At 39.5% G+C, this 19,976-nt stretch overlaps 1 protein-coding gene across 4 annotated transcripts in view; it reads left to right on the top strand.

The window, feature by feature from the left end:
• The first annotated feature begins 2,011 nt into the window (after positions 1–2,011).
• Positions 2,012–19,976, top strand: part of NBEAL1 (neurobeachin like 1) — a 75,454-nt gene continuing 57,489 nt past the window's right edge. For 3 of the 4 annotated variants that reach the window (XM_083865471.1, XM_083865470.1, XM_083865468.1), the window contains exons 1-3: positions 2,421–2,485; positions 2,872–3,164; positions 17,980–18,071. In XM_083865471.1, coding sequence (XP_083721597.1) covers positions 3,114–3,164; positions 17,980–18,071 — 143 coding nt within the window. In that variant the 5' untranslated portion in view covers positions 2,421–2,485; positions 2,872–3,113. Of the gene's footprint in view, positions 2,029–2,420; positions 2,486–2,871; positions 3,165–17,979; positions 18,072–19,976 lie in introns of those variants that run through there. The other variant, XM_083865469.1, reaches the window with a different exon arrangement.

The following is a 19,976-nucleotide window of genomic DNA, read 5'->3' as shown; positions in this document are numbered from 1 at the left end:
GAGTCTTTGTGTAGGTAAGTACACTGAAATATAAATTCACCTAGAATTATACTCCACCTGCAGAGACAAACCTGTAACCCACCTTTTTCCACAGACCTCTCCCATTATTGCCCATTTATCTATGTAAGAAAAAACTCATAGCAAATGCTAAATGTCTGTCTGTACAGAATGAGACTAAACTTGACCTACACTCAGTGATGCAGACACCCCAAAGCCACCTCAACAACCTTACAGGGAGCTACCTGGCTTAGGAAATCCTCTAGAAGGTCAGACCAGGAGACCACTCACCCTGAATGACACAAGAACAGACTGTTCTGTTGCAAACCACAAATGCTTTACTTTCCATCTAGAGCACCTATATAAGGCAAGAACTGCCTACACAAGCAGCACTGATTGCCTAGGCCCGCTAAAATAACTACATTGCTACAACTCCAGCAGAGTGGAAAACGGCTGCTTTATAGTCTGGGAGCATCCGAATTACAGAGGCGGCACCACTTAGCCAGGGAGGAGTCTCCCATTTCTGTCAGAGGATGGATTTTTATTGCTTCATTGAAGGCTGCTGCAGGACTGGTGTGTGTAGGAGCAGCTGCTTTTACAGGAGTCAGTAATGCAAGAAAGAAGAGCAATATCTGAAGGGAGGATTGAGATTTTTACATGGCTTTGCTAGGACCTGACTTATTCAAAGGGAGCAAGTTGTAAGAGAAATTTGAAATAAACTGTTGTTTAGTCTAGAAAAGGCTGCAAAAAACCCACCCCAAAATTGTGATAAGAGTTTGTAATTCAAAGAGCTGCTAGAAGGAGCTTCCTTTTATTGAATTACTGCGGAAGGGCCAAATAACAGTGGTTTGCATTTGCTAGAAAGGTGATGCAGGTTGGCTGCTAGGGAAGAACTCCCAGCAGTAACTCAAGCCCTGAGATAAGTCTCTCAGAGAGGAGGCAGGCTCTCTTTTTGTCCTAGACACATTTCACTGCAGGGGGCCCAGGGTGGTTTAAGCACAGCAGATCCTGCCCTGGGGACAGAGCTAGACTCTAAGCTCTTCTTTTTTTCTTGATGGAAAAAATTATGTTACATCCTCAAGGCAGCAGAATATTGTGGGTAGCATCAAGTAGCAGAACATATGTATCACACAGCTAAAAATAATTTTACTGTCTCATTTTTGTCAGTGTCCCTCCATCCGTGCTAGATACTATGTTTAGATATTGCAGGAAAAGATACTTCTACCACTCCCACAGTGGTGATCCACATGAAACAACATCGAGCAGAGATTAGCTCCTAAATTTCACCGGGGAAACTTCACTGATCTTCTAAAAACAACACAAATATGCAAAGGCCTGTTGCAGGAACATACCTCAATCTGTCTTTGGGCTCTTGGTGATACTTATCCATCCCTAGAAAAAATTCATGTGTCAGACACTACAGTGATATTGCCCGGTCAATTCCTTTGCAAAGAATTTCCAAATCTTATATTAAAGAATTGCATTGGTATGAAAGCCCTCCGAAATGAATGGCAAAGCTGTACAAACCCAAGTGAGGAGATGACCCAGCGGCAGAAGGATGAGGGCTGTGGCCAAAAGTGATTCTCACAGCAAACTGGAGAGATGCCCCATGTCTGCTTAAACTGCCCCCTCCCGGCTTTGGAGTGTGACACGACATTAATGTCCAGCCTGACTTTCCGAGGGAGCAGGAGGACAGGCAGGGACGCCCATTGTTCCCCTCGGAGCGCCCGGGTCACGCTCGGATCCTGTTCCCGAAGGAGCCGAGGGAAGCCCTTCCCTGCGGTGGGGCGGTGTAGGCACAGGCCGCTGTGCTGGGGCAGGGCCACCCGCCAGCTCAGGGATGTCTTTTCCATTTCTCCTTTGGAAACCCAACTCTTTTTTTTACGAAATCTAACTTTGGTTCCTCAGTCCTGTGCGAGCTCTGCACACAAGGCGGGGGTCTGCCCTGCAGGCGCAGCAAGCTGGATGTACGGATATATCCCTGCTCCGCAGGCTATGCTGGCAAGCCTCTCGAGCGTATGTAAAACACATGTATGTGCTTGGTAGCCTTTATTACTTATGAAGCAAAGCAGTGCGGAGGCTTCCTGACGTGCTCAGAGCGGGGATGCCGCTTCCTTACGGAGCGCTCCCGGCGCGGCCCAGGGCAGCACCGCCGGCTGTGGGGCTGAGGGGCCGCAGGCTGCGGACGGGGCAGGACTGGGCTCTGGGCTGAGGCGCCGCAGGCTGCGGACGGGCTCGGACCCCGGCGGGCCCTGCCCTGCCGGGCACTGCCCTGCCCTGCCTTGCCCTGCCCTGCCGTGCCCGCGGCCAAGATGGCGCCCGCGGCTTCCCCGCCCCTCGGCGCGGCCCGGGGCGTGTGCGGAGCGCGGGCGGGGCGGGCGATGTGGCGAGGCTCGGCCCCTCCCGCCGGCCGCCACTCGCCGCGGCCCGGGTCGGCTGCGGGAGAGGCCGCGGCAGCGCGGCGGGAGCCGGGGGAGGCCGGGGCGCGGTAGGTGGCGGCGCGGGGCGGCCGGTCCCGGCCGGGGGCGGGCGGCGGTGCAGCGCGGGGCTCATCCCGGCAGCCGCCGGCCCGCGGGGCCCGCCGGGTCCGGAGCGGCCGCGGAGCCGGGCCCGGGGCAGAAGGGCGGTGGCACGGCTGTCACCGCCGGGCCGGCAGCGGCCCCGCTCGGCAGCCCCGCGGCTCCCCCCCTGAGAGAGCGAGAAAGCGGCACGAACATTAAACGCCAGAGCTCCCCGTCAGCGGGGAGCAGTGTCAGAGAGCAAAGCGGTGCGACCCGCCGCCGCCCCGTTCCCCAGGCTGTCTGTGCGCTTTGAGTGCGGATTTGTTTTTTCCTCCCTTCGCCAAAGGCCTGAAGGGTATGTTTTCACTTTCAGAGATTAAAACCGAGGCGGCACTGGCGAAGAACGGACATGCTTGACACTTGTCTGCAGTTGCTTATGTTGCACTTCGTTGTTTACTCGAAAAGGAGAGACTGAGACCTCGTTACTTGGCTTCTTCTCGGGTTATGATATAACTAATAATAAAGCAAAACTGTGGGAAGAGTGCCTGGGAACTGAGCATGGTAGGATCTTGAGGAGAAAAGTAGCTGGGATCGACGGGAAGAGGAAGGGGAGGAATGGCATCCCGAGAGAGGCTGTATGAGCTTTGGATGCTTTACTGCAACAAGGTAAGGGCTTGCGTTTGTTTGCTTTTATCCTCTCTTGTTTGGTAGTCAGGTATTTAAATTGTAGTATCTTTTATCTTGGAAATTGCGAGGACATGATTAGCTTCTTGTAAGGATGTAATTTGCACTTACACTATTTACAGCCTTATCCTATGGTTTGCTATTCGGGTTGGTCTTTTTAATGTTTGAGATGAAAAGTGCAGTGCTCGTGGGTCAGTTTAAGCTGTTATTGTAGCTATATATTTTAACTTTGCGAATGCATACGTTTTATATAATTCTTTCGTTTGTAGCACATTAAGGTGTACTGTATTGATTTAATTCAGTGCTGCCTAGTATTTAGCTTTGTACTTACTGATTTCTGAACAGCTTCAGTTTTATTTAAACTTCATTAGCAAAACCCTTCCCAAAGAGCAGATTTATTAAGTTACTCCAGAATCTGCCTTTGCTGGCTATTGCCATAATATCTACATACTCCATTCGTAATGAATTTCCTTCACTTGGCAGAAATAATACAAAAATGTTGTCCTGCCTCCATTTGCATTTTATAGTGTAAAGCAATTAATGTGTTTAAAACGCTTCTTAATTGCTGCCGGGTGTGCTGAGTATGTAGAGAAATTGGATTACAGATTACCAGAATAGGTAGCTGTAAAATAAGTAGCATGCAAAAAATAGCTGTAAAGGTGGAGGAAAGGACTGATCTAATGTCATACAGGAGCTCAGTGGCAAGGGTAGCTTTCGATGGCCTAATCTCTGGTTTTGTTTTGCCTTTTTGCAGTCTCATGCTTCGTTTGGATTTCAGTTTCTTTAAGTCTCCAATCCAGTAGGACATTAAGGGTAGAACAGTCCTTCCCTTATTCTTCCCACCTCATTTCTAGACAATGCCCATCTCAAGGGCGTAGAATGTGAGATATTAAGTACAAAACATTTAACACAAGTGCATAAAGTACTTGTCTTAATTGTACAGTTTCCTAATTTTTGTGCAACCTTAATCCTCTACAAGTTGTTAAAACTAGTGCAAGCATAAAAGCGTGGTAACGGTTCTTACTGCAGCCGTGTGGGTGATCTGGGCTGAACCTTTGCCTTTTAAACCAGTGTAGTAATGGTAATGGCAGTAGGAAGTGGAGTAGCACTGGAGAAGATGGATGTTTTGCCAGTGAGTTCATCGATGTGAGAGGAACAAATGCACTTGGAATACACTCAAAGAATCCAGACTTGACTCAGCTTTGAGAGACATTAAGGCCTCAGAGATGAGCCAAATTCTGAATTTCTTTGCTCGGCTGTTCTTTGGCTCTTTCCTCCCTTTTTGTTCAAAATATTGCTTTGTCTGTCTTGGACGTACTCCCCCTTTGCTGAAACCTTTCATTCAGGTTGTATACTATCCATCTCCATGTTGTTCACATAGCAGGAAGTTTGCATGAGGGAGTGCTATTTAAAATGTGTAGTTTAGATCACTTAGGGGATGTTCAGTTTCTTTATGGGAATGATGTGTCCACAGTCTACTCAGATCTCAGGTTGTAGAGGATGGGCTATTCAAAAAATCATCTTTTCTTATATTCTGTCTCCTTATTAGTTATCAGTGACTATTTGGGCCTCTTTTAGACTCGTATATTAAGGGCATAATTAAATGACTTTGTTTGTTGGTAAGGGCTTGTTCCTAAGTAACAAAGCATACATTTTAAAAATAAAATAGAGTGTCTTCAAAATATGAGGGCAACTGGAGTGATTCAGAAAAAGGGAGTCTTCACTTTTTCAGTAAGTGTTAGGCACAAACCAATTTTTTTTTCCTTATGTCTCAACTGGTTTGGGTGAAAATGATATCTTACTCTGCTTGAGGCAGGCATCCAGAATTAGAGTCTTGGATTAAGCTTGGTGAAGTTAAGAGCAGATGAAGAAGCTATGTCTCCATCTTGGGATGTGAAATATGGGAGGCCTTAATGTAAATTAATTTGTTCAGTCCACTGGAAACATCTGTATGTTGTGCTTTGTTCTTCTCAGAGCATCTAGCAGAATGGGAAGGTGTAGTAATAATTACCAGTGACAAGATAGAGTGGCTTAGAGAAAAGTTATTTATACCTGGCACTGCCCAGTGAAGTGTAGTATGTTGCACTGCAATGACTTTGTCCCAGAATGACATCCTGGGAAAGAAAGCTAGGCAATTCCTTCAGACTAGACAAATGGCTGGAGAATTACAGTTGAGTAAAGTAGGAATTTATTGTTCCACAAACCCCAAATATGTGGCTTTAACTTTTGCAGTCTCGTTAGCTACAGAAACAGTGAAATCCAAGCTACTCCTTTGTGATGCTTCAGACTGTTGCTAATAGTCTTGTCTTTTGATAATCGGGTCTTTCATGATAATCTTTTAAATACAGCACCCTATGCTAAAGCAGCAAGGCTTTTCACAGCTTTCAAGTGCTGCATAATGCTGTGTTACCATCTTACCATCTATCCTGGGTCGTGACTCTTGTTCTTTGTGATCCCTTGACATCTCTGGCAGCATCAGGTGTCAGTTGCAACACTTAGTTTTGTGCAAAGCAACATTAGGAAGGCATTTCTCCATTTTCATTGCCTCTTGTGCAGTTAAGGAATTGGAGATTTGGGCAGACAACAACATTAATGAGGACCTCTGCAGGAGCAGTCTTTGGAAGACACCACATATGGGATGGCTTATTTTTTCTGGGCTTTTTTTTTTTTTTTTTTTTTTTTTTTTTTTTTTTTTTTTTTTTTTGGTGGGGGTGTGTGTGTTTTGTTTTTTTTTTTTTTTTTTTTACAGAAAATATTTGAGTGTCTGCAAGGGTTTGGTTTTAGTTGGTATTCAATTGTTTTTCATCTGGCAGTTTCTAATCTAAGGCTGGGATTTGGTTTAGGATTTTTTTTTCTCCTTCTGTTTCCCTAAAAGCCCCAGATTACAGTCTACTGTTACAGATGAAAGTAGTAGCCACATTTGATTTACAATGCTTCTGATGTTGCATGGAAGCAGTTTAAAACTTCATTAGATTAAGTAAAATTTAGATTTGAGTCACTGGGGTCATTATCACCATGTTGTATTATTCACAGTCCAAGTCTGTTTTTGTCTTGAGTCTTTTATTGATTTTGGTTTTTTTCTTCCTTTTTTTCAATTGGTTGATGTTAAAGTTTCTGCAAAGACTGCGGGATGTTAAGGATGTAACTTCCTGATGATTTTCAGTTTCAAATGAGTTTAGTGATTGGGGGACTTTTTTCTCTTCAGTGAACTGTTAATGTACAATGCCTTTACTCAAATATTGATATAGATGTAAACTGCTGTCTTCTCATCCAAATGTTGGAATGTGAGCATTTTAAGATAATTGAATTGTGTAGAATAGATAGCAGAAATGTTTTCCAGTGGACTGCCAGTTTAAAGCCTTCAACAACCTACAGAGGAGCATGGAACATTTCTTGTATAAGTGCATATAGAGCAGATACCTGAAAATGCTTTACTAATGTAAGTGTACAGCAGGAGAAGAGCTCCACTGGGTAGAAGAAAAGGACATGCTCTCATGTGTGTCTGTGACTTGTTTGGGTTTATGTGACTGAGTTTATCTACCAGTTTTGTTGTGTAACATTAGACTGTCATGGCTGTCGTATTACTATGGTAATGTTGCTATTGTAATATTGGTTGAGTAACCTTTTGTTAGATATTAATTATATATTAGTTTAGAAAATTTGTTTCATAATCCTCTGAAGTAACTTTTGCTGCAGATTCAAATTAAAGAGATTCAACCTCTGTCTTATCTGTAAGATTTTAACTTATATACGTAAGTCCATAGAATATGAACTACATAAGATATGTAGTTCATCTCCAGTTGTTCTGGTAGATATTTCAGACTCTTAGAGAAAAAAGCATGTCAGGATTTCTGATATTTTGGATTTTATTCAGAAGGTGTTCAGACAGCCTTTTATATGGAGATCTTCCTAGTCTATGAAAATAAAGAGATCCTAGTTGCCTTCAAAAGGGGTTTCAAAGGCATTAATGCAAGCACTTGGCTGCCATATGCACATCAGAAAATCTTTAATTTTCATGATACTACAATGGTTCTGAGCTTTTTCTTACACTCTTGTCTTCAACATAGCCCTGATCCATTTGAACACTGCCTTTTCCTGTGAGATGACACAATGGTTTGAAGGGAAAGCTGTGAATGTTTGTCATTCAGTTGGAGCCTGTACTTCACATTTTAAAGAGGGAACGTTCAACCCTAGTGTCATTGATGTAGTCAGGACTGTGTGTTAGCTGATCATAATGGTCTGGCTTACTAATGGAGAGAGCTGAGACAATCACATCCCTCGCTGTGTTAAGAGCAGCAGACCTGTGCATGAGCTGTTATCTCAAATGTACTTTCTTGCCTCGTGCTGTACCTCTTGTTTGTTTTTACAAATTCTGATTGTATTGAGATAAATATGTTGTGGTTTTTCTCTCTGGCACAGTGAAGGATATTTGTCTATTATAAATATCTTCTCATTTAATATTGTAACATTGTTTCTCAAAGAAATGTGGATTTAGCCAAAATATGCTTTGTTGTGGTGAGAAACATATAATTCAAGAAGAATATAATAATCTTTGATGTTGAATTGTAAGCCCCATGTGAAACACTGACCTTTGCATCCCAAGTGTGTTCTCATCCTGACTTGGCTGGCCCTTGTCTTCCTTCTTGTGTAGTTGGTGACTTGTCAGTGATGCAGATCACATTGCTATATATTGCCTTTGTTAGATTTGATAAAGAAGTATTCAGCTTACAGTTAGATGAATGTTTGAGCAAGCCAAATGCTCAGTAAAAGTAATTTTTCATAATTCACTGTCATGTAAATTCATGCCTCTGCTGAGACTAGGGAGTGAAGTCTTGTGAGGAATTGCTGTGTAAGATATCTTTTCTGTGGATTGTTTTAAGTAAATCTCTGAATTCCTAGGGAGTGTAACTTGTAGAAGATCATGTCACAAGTCACTTGTGGCCATGTGGTGGTAAAAATATCTTTGTTCTGTCTCTATTCAAGAGGCTGAATTAAGAATGGATATAAATAAACGACAACAGTTGGTCTTCAATTCTGAATTAGCTGCTATTTAAAGAGATGTCTCCTAGTCCAAGAACTAACACGATTTTGATATTTACAAATATAGAACTTTTCATGTAAATAACTGACATGAGCATATGAGACATCAGTCTCTTGAGTGGCTGTTTCCTGCTTTAATTATGGGCCAGTGTGACCTTGTGCTGATAGTTGCTCAGATGCAGAACAGAGTCTGACAGAGAACACAGACTTCAGGTTGCAGTGAGGCAGTAGATAAAAGGCAAAGATGTAAGAAAACCATAACATTTTACAAGCTATGAAGAAATTATTGTTATTCTTTAATATATTTGACAGTACTTATATGTAGCTGCTGCTGCTGGATGAAGTAGAGTCTGGGGTTTGTCCATGTTTTTGATGTAAGATTCAGGGCTTTAGTGGTGTCCAGCATGAGGTTACAATTCCCTCCTGTCTACGGGTTTGTGGATCAGCACTTTACAGAATCAGTGAGAAACATCCAGTTCTGAACATGCCAACAAATATAATTCAGATCAAACTTTTATTGGCATGGAAGAATTGAGTGTCTCCTAAATGGAATGATATATCACAAAGCTACAAACACAGGCTTCTGGTTCTGTATTGATGCTCTAATATAGAGCAAATTTAACATGCTCTGGATCATTGTGTGTGGCTGAGTTATGGCTCTTTTAACTTGATCAGCTGGGCAGATCTGGGGATAATGTGTGTCCTGATAAAAGAATATTGCCAAATCAACTCAAATATGCAATGTGTTTGTGCTGATTACAGAAATGACAGAAAGGCTTGCTAGCTGCCCATTGAAGAGCGTTGAAGCTTAAGGCTTGAATTCAGATGTTGTCAATAGATACTGATAAAATATTTACAGGCTTCAGAAAGGTTAAACAGCTGCTGTAGAAGAGAGGAGAGCTTCTCTGATTACTGAGCTTTTCTTACTGAAAGAATTATATGTGAATAGGGGAACAAACATCAAAACATGCACATCTCAACAGTACAGATAAGCAGCTTTTTTCTTTAAAAAAGGACCAGTTTGCTCAAGTCTAACTTTTTCAATTTATCTTCTACTAAATGGGAGGCTGCAGTGGAGGACCATAAGAGATACAACAGGGAACACCAAGAAACAAAAACTGTATTTGATTATTCTCCTCATAAACCCTGTCTTAAGTTGGATATCTCAGGCTTCTCCAAGTATCCATGAATGTAAACATTAACAGTGAGTTTTCTCTGCTGGTAAGATGTTTGTGTGTGTTGATGTATTTTCTGATATTTAAAGTAGTTTTGATAATCTAATTTATAATTGAGGATGACATTTGCATTTGGTAAGCAATGGGAATAAGTGATATTAAATATATAGTGGATAGGTAAAGCTCTTGGGAGTAAAGCGGGGTATAGAAAACAAGTGTTATATTTACAGAAATCCGGCTTTAGTTAATTGTGCTAATCATTTAAAAACTGAACCAGCAGAAGTGCAGGGGATGCTGAACAGCATTGGGACAAGTAACCTGCATTCTGCTATGCCATAGTTTTTGAGGGTTTTTTTCAAGTGTGCTTTTGAAAAGTGGATTTGCGGTTTTGAAATGATACTCCCTCAGTGTATACATGAGTTATACCTTCAGTATGTAAGGCCAGGCAAGACTGAGGAGGCAAAACCAAATAGTTAAATCCATAGCTAAAGATACAGAAATTGGTTTTAGTTTAAATCGGTGTAATCACATGAGATTTTGAAACAAATGCAGACTTTTTTTTGCTAAGCTGTACTTGGCTTTTCAACCTTTATCTGCTGGAAGACATGGCTAGACAATGTTTAGCTGTTGATACTGTGAAATAGGCTGATGTTTTACTGTTGTAGCATCATCCTGCATCCTTTCTGTCTGTGATAAACTTGTGTTGTCTCTTGCACTACATTGAAAGTTAGAAAGTTAGTGGGGCAAAAGCTGACTTTCTGTGTGTTGTTGCTAGAATTCAGCCTTTTTCTCATGTAAAATAATGGCATAATTTGGAGTTTTAAAGCAATTAAGAGTTAGTCTAGAGCTTTCCTGAAGTATAGTTTGAATTTTCATTAAATTTAGACTAATCTTGACACTGTGGACTTTTGAAATGTTATTTTAGTTGCCTTAGAATTATTTTGGATGCTTCTTGTTCCCCTTAAAATACAGCTTCCAGTTGGTTCACTATGCCAACTTTGATGGGAAAATTGAATGTTAATAGAATGTAATTTGTTACAATATGATAAATTCCTGATAAGTGCTCTGTGCAGTGGACTTCAGAAGGCTGACATAGGGTATACCAACTTGTAGAGAGGGCTTGCCCAGTGGCACTTTCTGTCAAATGTGAAGACATAAAGATCTGAATTCACATTAATTAGATTCATCCCATGGATGGCATCAGTCACATGCCAGTTTCAAGCTACAAGGCTGTAATTGTATCATCATTCAAAAACAACAGCAACAATAAAAAAAGGCAAGAGAAAGTAGAGGCTTTACTTGTATTTTAGTAAGAAAATTTTCATTTTGGTTTTCCAGTTTTGTTGGAGGTCTGAAGTAAGAAGGAAAATGAATAAAAGTGCTTGGATTATCTTCAACTTAAGGCAATACTAGAAGATTATAAATATTTTTGTTTTGAAAAAAAACAAGAAAAATATTAAACTTTTAAGTTTGTGAGCTAAATTTTATCATGATTGGCAGCTATAGGCTTATTTTGGTATAAATCTCCATGCTAAAGAGAATTTTTAACTTGTCCCAAAATAGTTGTTTCTATCATGATTCACTTCAACTTCCATTTATAAAACAAAGCATCACCACTCCATCTCTTTTTGCTTTTAATTCTGGAAAGGGAACAAAATGTTTGTGTGGATGTTGAAAATGGAGATTTATAGTTACTTGGCAGGAGCTTTTCTTCTTTTGGATCCACTGATTCAAAAGTCAGTATTTTGATTATAATGGAAAGTTGTGCCGAAAGGCGATTCCCCAATCAATTAGAATTGGGTGATTGTATTTATCAAGGCAGTTTTGCTAGTTTAGAATGGTTTATCATGAAGTCTTTTACTTATTCTAAATGCAGTGTTGCTGCTATAATAAAGCTTTTAATATTTTATTTAGGCATTTTATAAGGAAGGTTCACAAAAAGCATAAGCACTGTGTCGTATTTCAGAGTAAAGGATGCTACAAGTTCTCGTGCTGGAAATGTAGCCTTTTATGTCTGAAAACATGAAGAGGAAAGAGCTCTCTTAACACAAATCTTCGAATTCCCAAATGAATAGTTTATTTCAAACAGTGTTGAGAAATGTTCTGCAATTCTGCATTATGCAGACTTCTTCAGTTAATTTAAAGATGAGTAAACTCACCAGTGATCTAAAGGCAATGTTTCATGTTTAGTTTTCTAATGTTACATTTTGTAAATCTAATTCAACCTTGACACCAAAGGATTGTTCTTATTTTAAATAAAATGCTTGGGGGTGGGGGATTAGTTTTAATAATGCCAGTGCCAGTGAGATTTTATGGTAGTGCTTCTGAGCTGAAATGCACTTTGAAGGTTGACTGAGAGCTAGCACAGGAGTCAGGCCCGGCTGGCTGTTTGATGGCTGCATGTTAAATTTAACGACTTCAAACAACTGGCTCGTCGAACAAGTCGGGCTTGTCTGATAGTTGGACTCTGAACTGCCCTGCAGGGAATTTTTGCCTTTAGACCATGGAATGTGACACTGCAAAGGGCCTCGGGTGGATCCAGCTTTTGTTTTTAGCAACTAATACTTCCTGAACATATCTATATAATTCTACTGAGCTTTGCCCTTCCAGTTCTTTGCCTGAAGCCTTGGTAGAAAAGGAAGTTGCTACTAAATATAAAAGAAACTCTCTCTATAAATACATAAGTAGTCTTGGGTAAATGTGCTAGTATTCCACAGGCACAGGGCTGAACACTTTCAGCTGGGAGGGCTTCAGTGCCAGTTTTGTGTAAAATACTTTGATTTAAGTGAGAGATAGCTGTAAGACTAGTACTACCTGGCTTCTTAATGGATCTGAAAAATGTTGTACTGCTTCAGACATTTTTTGCTTTGCCTCAGCCTGGTTCAGTGCTGAAGGTGATGAACTGGGAGCTTGTTTGCCAGTTCCACCATGTCTAAGAGCAGCATTGCTAGAGTTTATTGATCCTATTGCAAGTGTTAACACTCCATGGGAATCTTGATAATTGTTTGGTAGTGTTTAGTCACAGTATTGCAGTGCATACTGGGGATCAGTACAATGGGTTTATTTAGCAAATGTTGTTTTTCTTTCTAGCATTGTACTATGTTGGAAAAGAAAAAAAAAAAAAACAAAAGCAACCTAACCCTCCTCTGGCTGTTTCATGGGAGATAGGTTTAGTGTGTTATGGTTTTGAGTGCTTTTTGAGGTTATTTTCAGTACCTGTTAGGAACACTCCACTGCTCAGGCCTGGCAGCGTAAAGAGCTGTAGTGACTCTTATTGTGCCAGGAGGATCTCAGGGACATGGAGGCCTGAAGGGTGGTGTGTCATTGTCTGGGTTGGGTTATTTGTTTGTTTCTTTAATGAAAACCACAGGTATTTACGGAAGGGAAGGAACAAGGAAGTATTTTTACTTTCAGGTGCTCTGAGCTACATTTGATTTAATAGGCACCAAGGACTTATTTTTCATTAGTGCAGGTGAGTGCACTTGCTACAGCAGTTTCACAGGCCTTCATTACAATGGGCTGAGCTCAGAAGCCTAGGTTTAGCCTCTGCAAACTTGTGGCTATCAACGAAAGAACTTTCATACTCCTGAGTTCTTTATTTTGTTTTTCAGGATTTTTTTCATAGGTTTTCACTTTTCTTAAAATAACACTTTTAAGATAGGCTTGTTAAAACTCTGGTTGTTTCTGTTTATCACTATGAAGAGAAATGGCTGGCTTTAGTTGGATTTTACCTTCTTGGAGTTCAAGCCACGGGGAAATTATCTTCCAGAAGTTTTAAGGCATGCAGTTTCTACATGTGAATTATTATTCAAATAAGTTCCATAAATTTGTCCTGCACAAAACCTAGGCACGTTTCAGGTAGATAAATGAAAGGCTTAGGCTTGTAACATAAAAGGCTTTAAGGTTTCAGAAAACATTATTTCTTGTCTTGTAGTAATTGGAAAGTTGTAAGTGGTGAAAGGCATTTTATTACCACTTACAAGCTTCTTCCTGCTTTTACTGCTGCTGTAGAAATCAAAGATGTCCTTCCTGATTTCTTGCTGATTTCACAGGACATGTCTGCAGAGTGTGTGTGGTGAGGCTGGGAAAGAATACCCATCCTTACACTGGTTTATCACAGTTTAGCTTTGTGGTGTATTATCAAAGCATAAGTTGCTTTGTAAACTGTGCTTTAAAAGTGCATCTTCAACCAGCACCACAGAAAACAATTTGAGGCTGTTTTCTGGTATACAGCCTCCAGCTACCTGTCTTCAAAATGATAACAAAAGGGTAATTTTCAAAGAGGGGAAATACATTCCGTTGTTTTTGCTGTTTCTACTGGTAGCAAGGCTTCTGGGTATTTGTGATGCTTTGTTCTGATGTTCTGCTGCTTCCTGAGGAGGACCACAAATGTAATGTAGTAGCTCGCAACTTAAAGTGAATCAGATGGAGCTGAGGTTACAGTTCAGTGATTTATTGCCTTCAGAAGCAGCGTGGATCCCATGGGATGCTGTCTTCTGACACATAATAACAAATATTTGTCATATTGTGACATGTACTGGCTTGGAAAGTTGATCTGGCATTGTAGAACACAAATGTATTTATGTTACAGTAAGGATAATTTGTTTTCTGCTGTTAATGTGGTTTACCACTTCTGTTGTGGGAAAATAGAAGATAGTTAAAAAGGTGGATGGGGGGAGAGCTTAACAGAAATGCGTTCTTTTTCTTTTTTCATTCCACCAAATTTAAACTCCAGATTAAATGGGAGCAGCTGGCCTCAAGAAAAAGTTAAGTTCAAGATAAAGATGCTGGGTAGGATAATTGCATTGTCCATAAAATCACAGTGTAAGCAAAACAGCTGATACCTGTTATTACTGCCTGGTTTTATTATGAACTTGGTATTTTAAACCACTGTAAAAAGACTTTGTTTCTCCTAATCTATGATGCCTTTGGTTTGGAAGAATGTAAGATGCATTTGACTCACATAGGCAGGTCTTCAGAAAGGTTGTATGTATTTAGCTGTGTTTTAGGACATTTATATGTACTTTGCAAAGGGTAACATTTACCATTTTCAGTTTCCTTTCTTAAAACTGCTTCAGTAAAATGTAGATTTCTTGCAGCTTTCAACCGGAGACTGGTGCTTAGGATCTGTAATGATTGTTGCTAATAAAGAAAAAAGAAAACCTGGGCCAGATTCGAAGTTTGAAAGCTGCTTATAATTTCTGTTTCTAACATTTTTGAAATCACTTACATATCTTAATTGTAGCCCTTCTGGTAAATATTTTGTCACTTTTTCCTGGAATGAACTACTTCTTCACAAGTCTTCATTTTTGTTCCTTTTTGGAAAGGAGGCATGCCTCTGTTAGCTGGAGTATAATGGAGATCTATTTCTTGGTGTTTCTCATGTTGCTAAGTGATCTTGTTTACTTTTTTGCCTTCATGATTTTTTTAAAAAAAATTTTTGTCCAAGTGGTTTGGAGTTAGTGCTGTTGCTTGGATGGAAATCTCTAGATTTGACTCTGAGTCAACTATTGCATAAACTGTTTTCTGCTGGCACATACCAGTAGTGCTACCTGGTATTTTGATATCAAATCTAATTATTTTAATAACTTGGAATATTACATTACTAATTGACTGGCAGGAGATTTAGATAGAAGGGAGTTGGGTTGAATAGTGTGCTGCAGGGAATGATCAGACAGTACTGCAGTTGTTTTTTACCAGGACTAGGAGGTGTTCTAGTGGCAGAGCAAATGGAGCAGTCTGTGCTCTACAGGTAGGGCAAAGCTTTTGGCTGTTTCATAACATGTGGTTTACTCTTGCCATCTGTATAAATGCTGCTTCTTGCATATATTGTCTGCTGGTGTTCTCTTATTCCCAGTCTGTACTGACAGCTTTGCAAAGGCACTGTAATTCAAAGATAAAGAAGCTTTAAACTGATTTAGGCTGTATCATTAAAAAGGAGCAAGCAGGCATTTAATATAATTTTGTCTTTTGCCCTACCCTTACCCTTTTCTCACCCTTGACTTTTGTGAAAGCAATTTTATGTCAGATAATGTTGTTATTTGCACATCTCCTTTCATGGTGACCAAGAGAAACAGTTTTTTTACACAAGTTTACTTTAAACAACTAGCAATGAGCCTGAGCTGTGTCAACAAACAATTTTAATTTGGGAATATGAATAGAATCAATCTAGTATTTCTTGCTGGATTTCAAGAAGTTTCTCATGCCAACGAAAAAGCAGTTTGTTCAACAGGGGAAAACTCGCATAAGTTCAATTTTTGCGCATGTATGTGGCTGTTATCATCAGAGGCTTGGACACATGGACAGGGCAACATTCCTGTTCATTACTTCCCTGAGGTTGCCTCGTCCTTTGTAGCCTAAGCTGTATTGTAATTACTAAAATGGTATCCTGGTTTTCCTTGTCTTTATGGTCCTGTGAAATAGCTTGCTTGAAGCTAAAATTACTTGCTGTGAAATACAAGAAAGTTAAAGCTTTAAATATCTGAACATTTTTGAAAAGCTGGGCTGTCTGAAGACAGTGTCTTCTACTACTTCTGAATCATTCTTTTCGGCAAGTCTTACCTCTTGTCTAACTTTTGGGTTGATTTTCAATATGTTTGATGTCTGAACCTGAGAAATGTTTGTTCTATACTCATCTACTTGTGATAATCCTCTGTTGGCTTAAGCCTGGATTTCAAAGCTTAAACCGGTAGCTTGGAAACCTTGAAATTATTCTTTATCTCAACCACTTCCTTCATTCTGTGTTTTGCAGTTTCATGTTGAGGACAATTGGTGGGTGTGTTTGAGGTAACTGTTTGGTAGTTCCATGCATATTGAACATGAGAACAAGGCTACATTACTCTTGCAGAACATAGTGCTGTTTTCACAAATTTTTAACAGGAAAAAAAAAAAGGGAGTGATTACTTCAATAATTGAAAAGTGAATAAAAGCAGAGATGAGAAGACAGATTATGAAGGAGGGAGAGATTAGTAATTAAGGAGAAGAAGGGAAAATAAGACAAATAGGAAAAGTGAACAAGAAAATGCCATAAAGTCAGCAGAAGCAACTAATCAGATATATGTATCTAGCTGGTTTTATTTGGCACCTGTTGTTACAGTACCTGAACACATTTTATATATAATTAGTGATAGTGAGGTCAGTTGTGTCTGGATATTTGTGGCACTTCTTGCTCAAGTTGAGGGTGTTTTTTGAGGACACAGAGAAGGGTAAAGTCTAGACTGAGAAGGGCATTTCTATGCTTTATAACTCCTATGCTTGCTTGGAAAGATACTCTGAGAAGAGCTTTGCACCACTTGAAGTTCTGGATTTATGTGTTTATTTTGTTCTGAGGTTGTTTTGTTTGTGTGGGTTTTTTAAACTTTGTCTTGTTAGGTTTCTTCCCTGTGGGGGGCTCTTTTGTAGGTAGCTTCTCTGTCAGTCTGTCAGTCTTTCTTGTTGACTTTCTTTTACACTGACATTGCAGTGTGTGTGCAGCGCAGAAGAGTGTGTGTGTTAGAGATAATCACTGTTTGCTCTTCGATCTTAACTCTGCAGGGAAACATTATCTTATTTGGGAACAGTTATGGTAATATAAAGGCAACAAACAAAAAGGAGGAGATACAGAAGAGGGAAAAGGATGAAGAAAAATGTTTTAAACTTCTTTAAAATGTTATAAATTATGGAGTGGGTTCAGAAATAATTTGTAATCTCAAATACTTCAGGCAAAAAATTTAAAACTGTTTTGAAAATTATTTGTAGCATAGAATGTGGGACTGTGTGTATGTGTGTTAATGGACAAGACTGCACAGTCCTGGCAGAGGAATATGTTAGCTGTGGGCTGGCAACTTGTTTCTGAAAATTGAGCAGCTTGACTTCTAAAGTAAGACCACTTCAGATGCATATTTTGACAGAATTTCCCTGTGTGCCTTGCAGTTGTCTAATATCTGTCCTAGTTCCTGGGACAGTGTCCAGCCCTGAGGGACTGCTGGTCACAAACACAGTCTTAGTGCTTTACTAGGAACAACTAGGAAGCTTAAATACAATTTTCTATCTGTTTTATAACTATCTAGTATGCGACTCACAGTTTCTATATTGTCTTTATGAACACCATCTGTCTCTAATCTGCTGTTATCTGCCATATTAACCTATGAGTGAAGGAAAAAGAAAATTATTTTGTGATTAAGCTCCCTGTTAGGGTTCTTATTTAATTTTATGAGCCATAAGGACTGTTGTGTATTAGTACCTATGGTATCTAGAGTAGAACACATTCTAGTAAGTTTGTAAAGCTGATAGGATGACTCTGGAGAATAAGTTAAGATTGTTCGTGAGGGGAAAAGCTAAAATGCTTTGGTTAGCACTGGTGCCAAGGAGAGGAGACACATTAATTAATTGAGAAAAAATGTCCCATCAACACAATGTAGCTGAAAGTTTCAAAGTACGCAGGTGGTTGTTTTTCCTTTTGGTTCTAAAAAATGTGTATTCCCTCCTTTCTTCCAGTTGAAATGCATTCAATAGAAGCTTTTTATTTGAAGCAGTACAACTACAGAGTTATTGATAGATGACCTTGAGTGCAATATTGCCTAATGTTCTCTTCCTTTTTACAGAAAGATCCAGATTATCTGAAGCTCTGGTTGGATAGTTTTGTGTCTAGCTATGAACAGTTTCTGGATGTGGACTTTGAGAAGCTGCCAACGAGGTATGTAGAATTACAGAGCTGTTCATCTTTCCCTGATATCTGAAACAGACCTGGCTGAGAGGCCAGTCTTGTTCAGTGGCAGTGCTGCCTTTAAACAAAAGAAAGTTTTTTAGTTGTCAAGTGGCACTTCCATTCATTTGAAGGTCAAGTTGGGTTGGGAATGATGAAACTAGGCAAATACTGGTATTATATTAGGAAATTGGCATGAGTACTTCTTGTTCTTGCTCATAGAAATATAATTGTTATTGCTTGTGTCCCTCATAACTCTTTTGAATAAGTATTCATTGATTGTTGCATATGAAATAGTGTTTACTATCTGCATCAGGAGTGACAGAAGAGAACCAAGATGTAGGTGAGGAGTATGTAGTTTTATTTCAGGGGTTGCTTTAAGATAAAGGATGAATTAAATGCTCAATAAAAGATTTGGGTATTTTAGCTGAAAGCATTTAAGAATTAAAATACTCACCACTTACAGACTTGAGAGTGATTTCCTTGCATCCATGAAGTCTTCAAGGTAAGAGTATTGCTGATGTCCCTCATGTTGCTGACCAAAAGCTCCTCCCCCTTACAATCACGAGGGCCTGTTGGATCCTAATTTCAGAGTTTCATATTTAGTATTTTAAATCTGTATGCTGTGTTATCATGAGTGTGTTTTCATGTCTAACTTTAAAAATTAGTAAAAACTTAGGCATTGGATGTTTTCTCTTGGTTTTGAGGTGCTTGGATGAACTAGGGATTTTAAGAAAAACCAAATGTTAAAGGATTCAGACTTCATGAGAACTGGTGTCAGTATTATAGCTGATAGCACTAATGGTGTTTGAAAGCAAAGAATGGTGCTCCTTGCATGATGGCTGCATTCCAAGCCCTGTTGAAATCAATGGAAATTCTTTAATGGGCTTTGGATCAGATCCTGTTTGAAGTGCAAGTGATAGCCTCAACTGTAACAAGGAAGTGAAGAATGCTGCAACTGGATCTCAGCAGATAAAACTTGGACTTCCCAGCTCTTTGTATTAAAATTTTCCTCATAATGCCTATATGAATGCAAAATATAGAGTGCAATTACCAGTAAGTAAAACCTTCAAATTATTTATGTGCTCTTTCTAAAAAATTATTCCTTTGTAGTGTAAAAAATGAATCTTATTACATTTAGTTGAGGAAAAAGGTTTGTCCTTTGACACAGGTTATCTTTAACATACTGTTTAGTATTGAAATACAAACACTGGAAGACAAGAATGTCTTGGTACTTTGATTTTAAGTTTTTAAAATTTATTTGTACTCTGAGTTTAAGTGGTTTTTAGTGTATGTGTTCATGGTTTTCATGTGTTGTTTTTTTTTTTTTCTGCAACATAAAGGTTATTTATGCAGAACAGTAGCAGCATCTTCACTGTGATAAATGGTGACTTTAGTGAGTGTAAAAATAATGTGTGTTTTTCTGAGCTTAATGACAGGATTAGTGATTTAGTCTGGAAGAATAGAACCATGTGGATTTAGACTCATTTGTGTAACAGATGTAAAGAAAAAGCATCAAAACAACACAGGGATGAAGGCAGATCATTCCTGTGCTTTTATGTCTGCGTTAAAAAAACCCCATGGTGTTCAGATACTAGAATTAATAAAGAATTGCAGTTTCTGCCCATACTTGCATTTGTGTTATAATCAGGCATGTGAAAAGTGGCATATTTTTGGGGTTTATCAATTTGTATTGCAGGACTTTACATTGTGAAAACAGTAGTACTGGGCTCATGGAAAAGAAAAGTAGGTCAATGTGGAACTGCCAAATGCTGATTTCCAGTGACTCCAGGGGCCACAGGACCCTGTGGACTCACTTTATTATTTTTTGTTTTAACTGGGTTTCTTACTAGACAACTAATTCTGTCTTTTGGTCTTAAAAAAAAGTATGATGCT

Source organism: Zosterops lateralis (genome assembly GCF_965231275.1).
Source record: "Zosterops lateralis genome assembly, chromosome: 7".
NCBI lineage: Eukaryota > Metazoa > Chordata > Aves > Passeriformes > Zosteropidae > Zosterops > Zosterops lateralis.
Note: the sequence above shows the minus strand (reverse complement) of the source record. Positions and strands in the feature narration are given on the sequence as shown.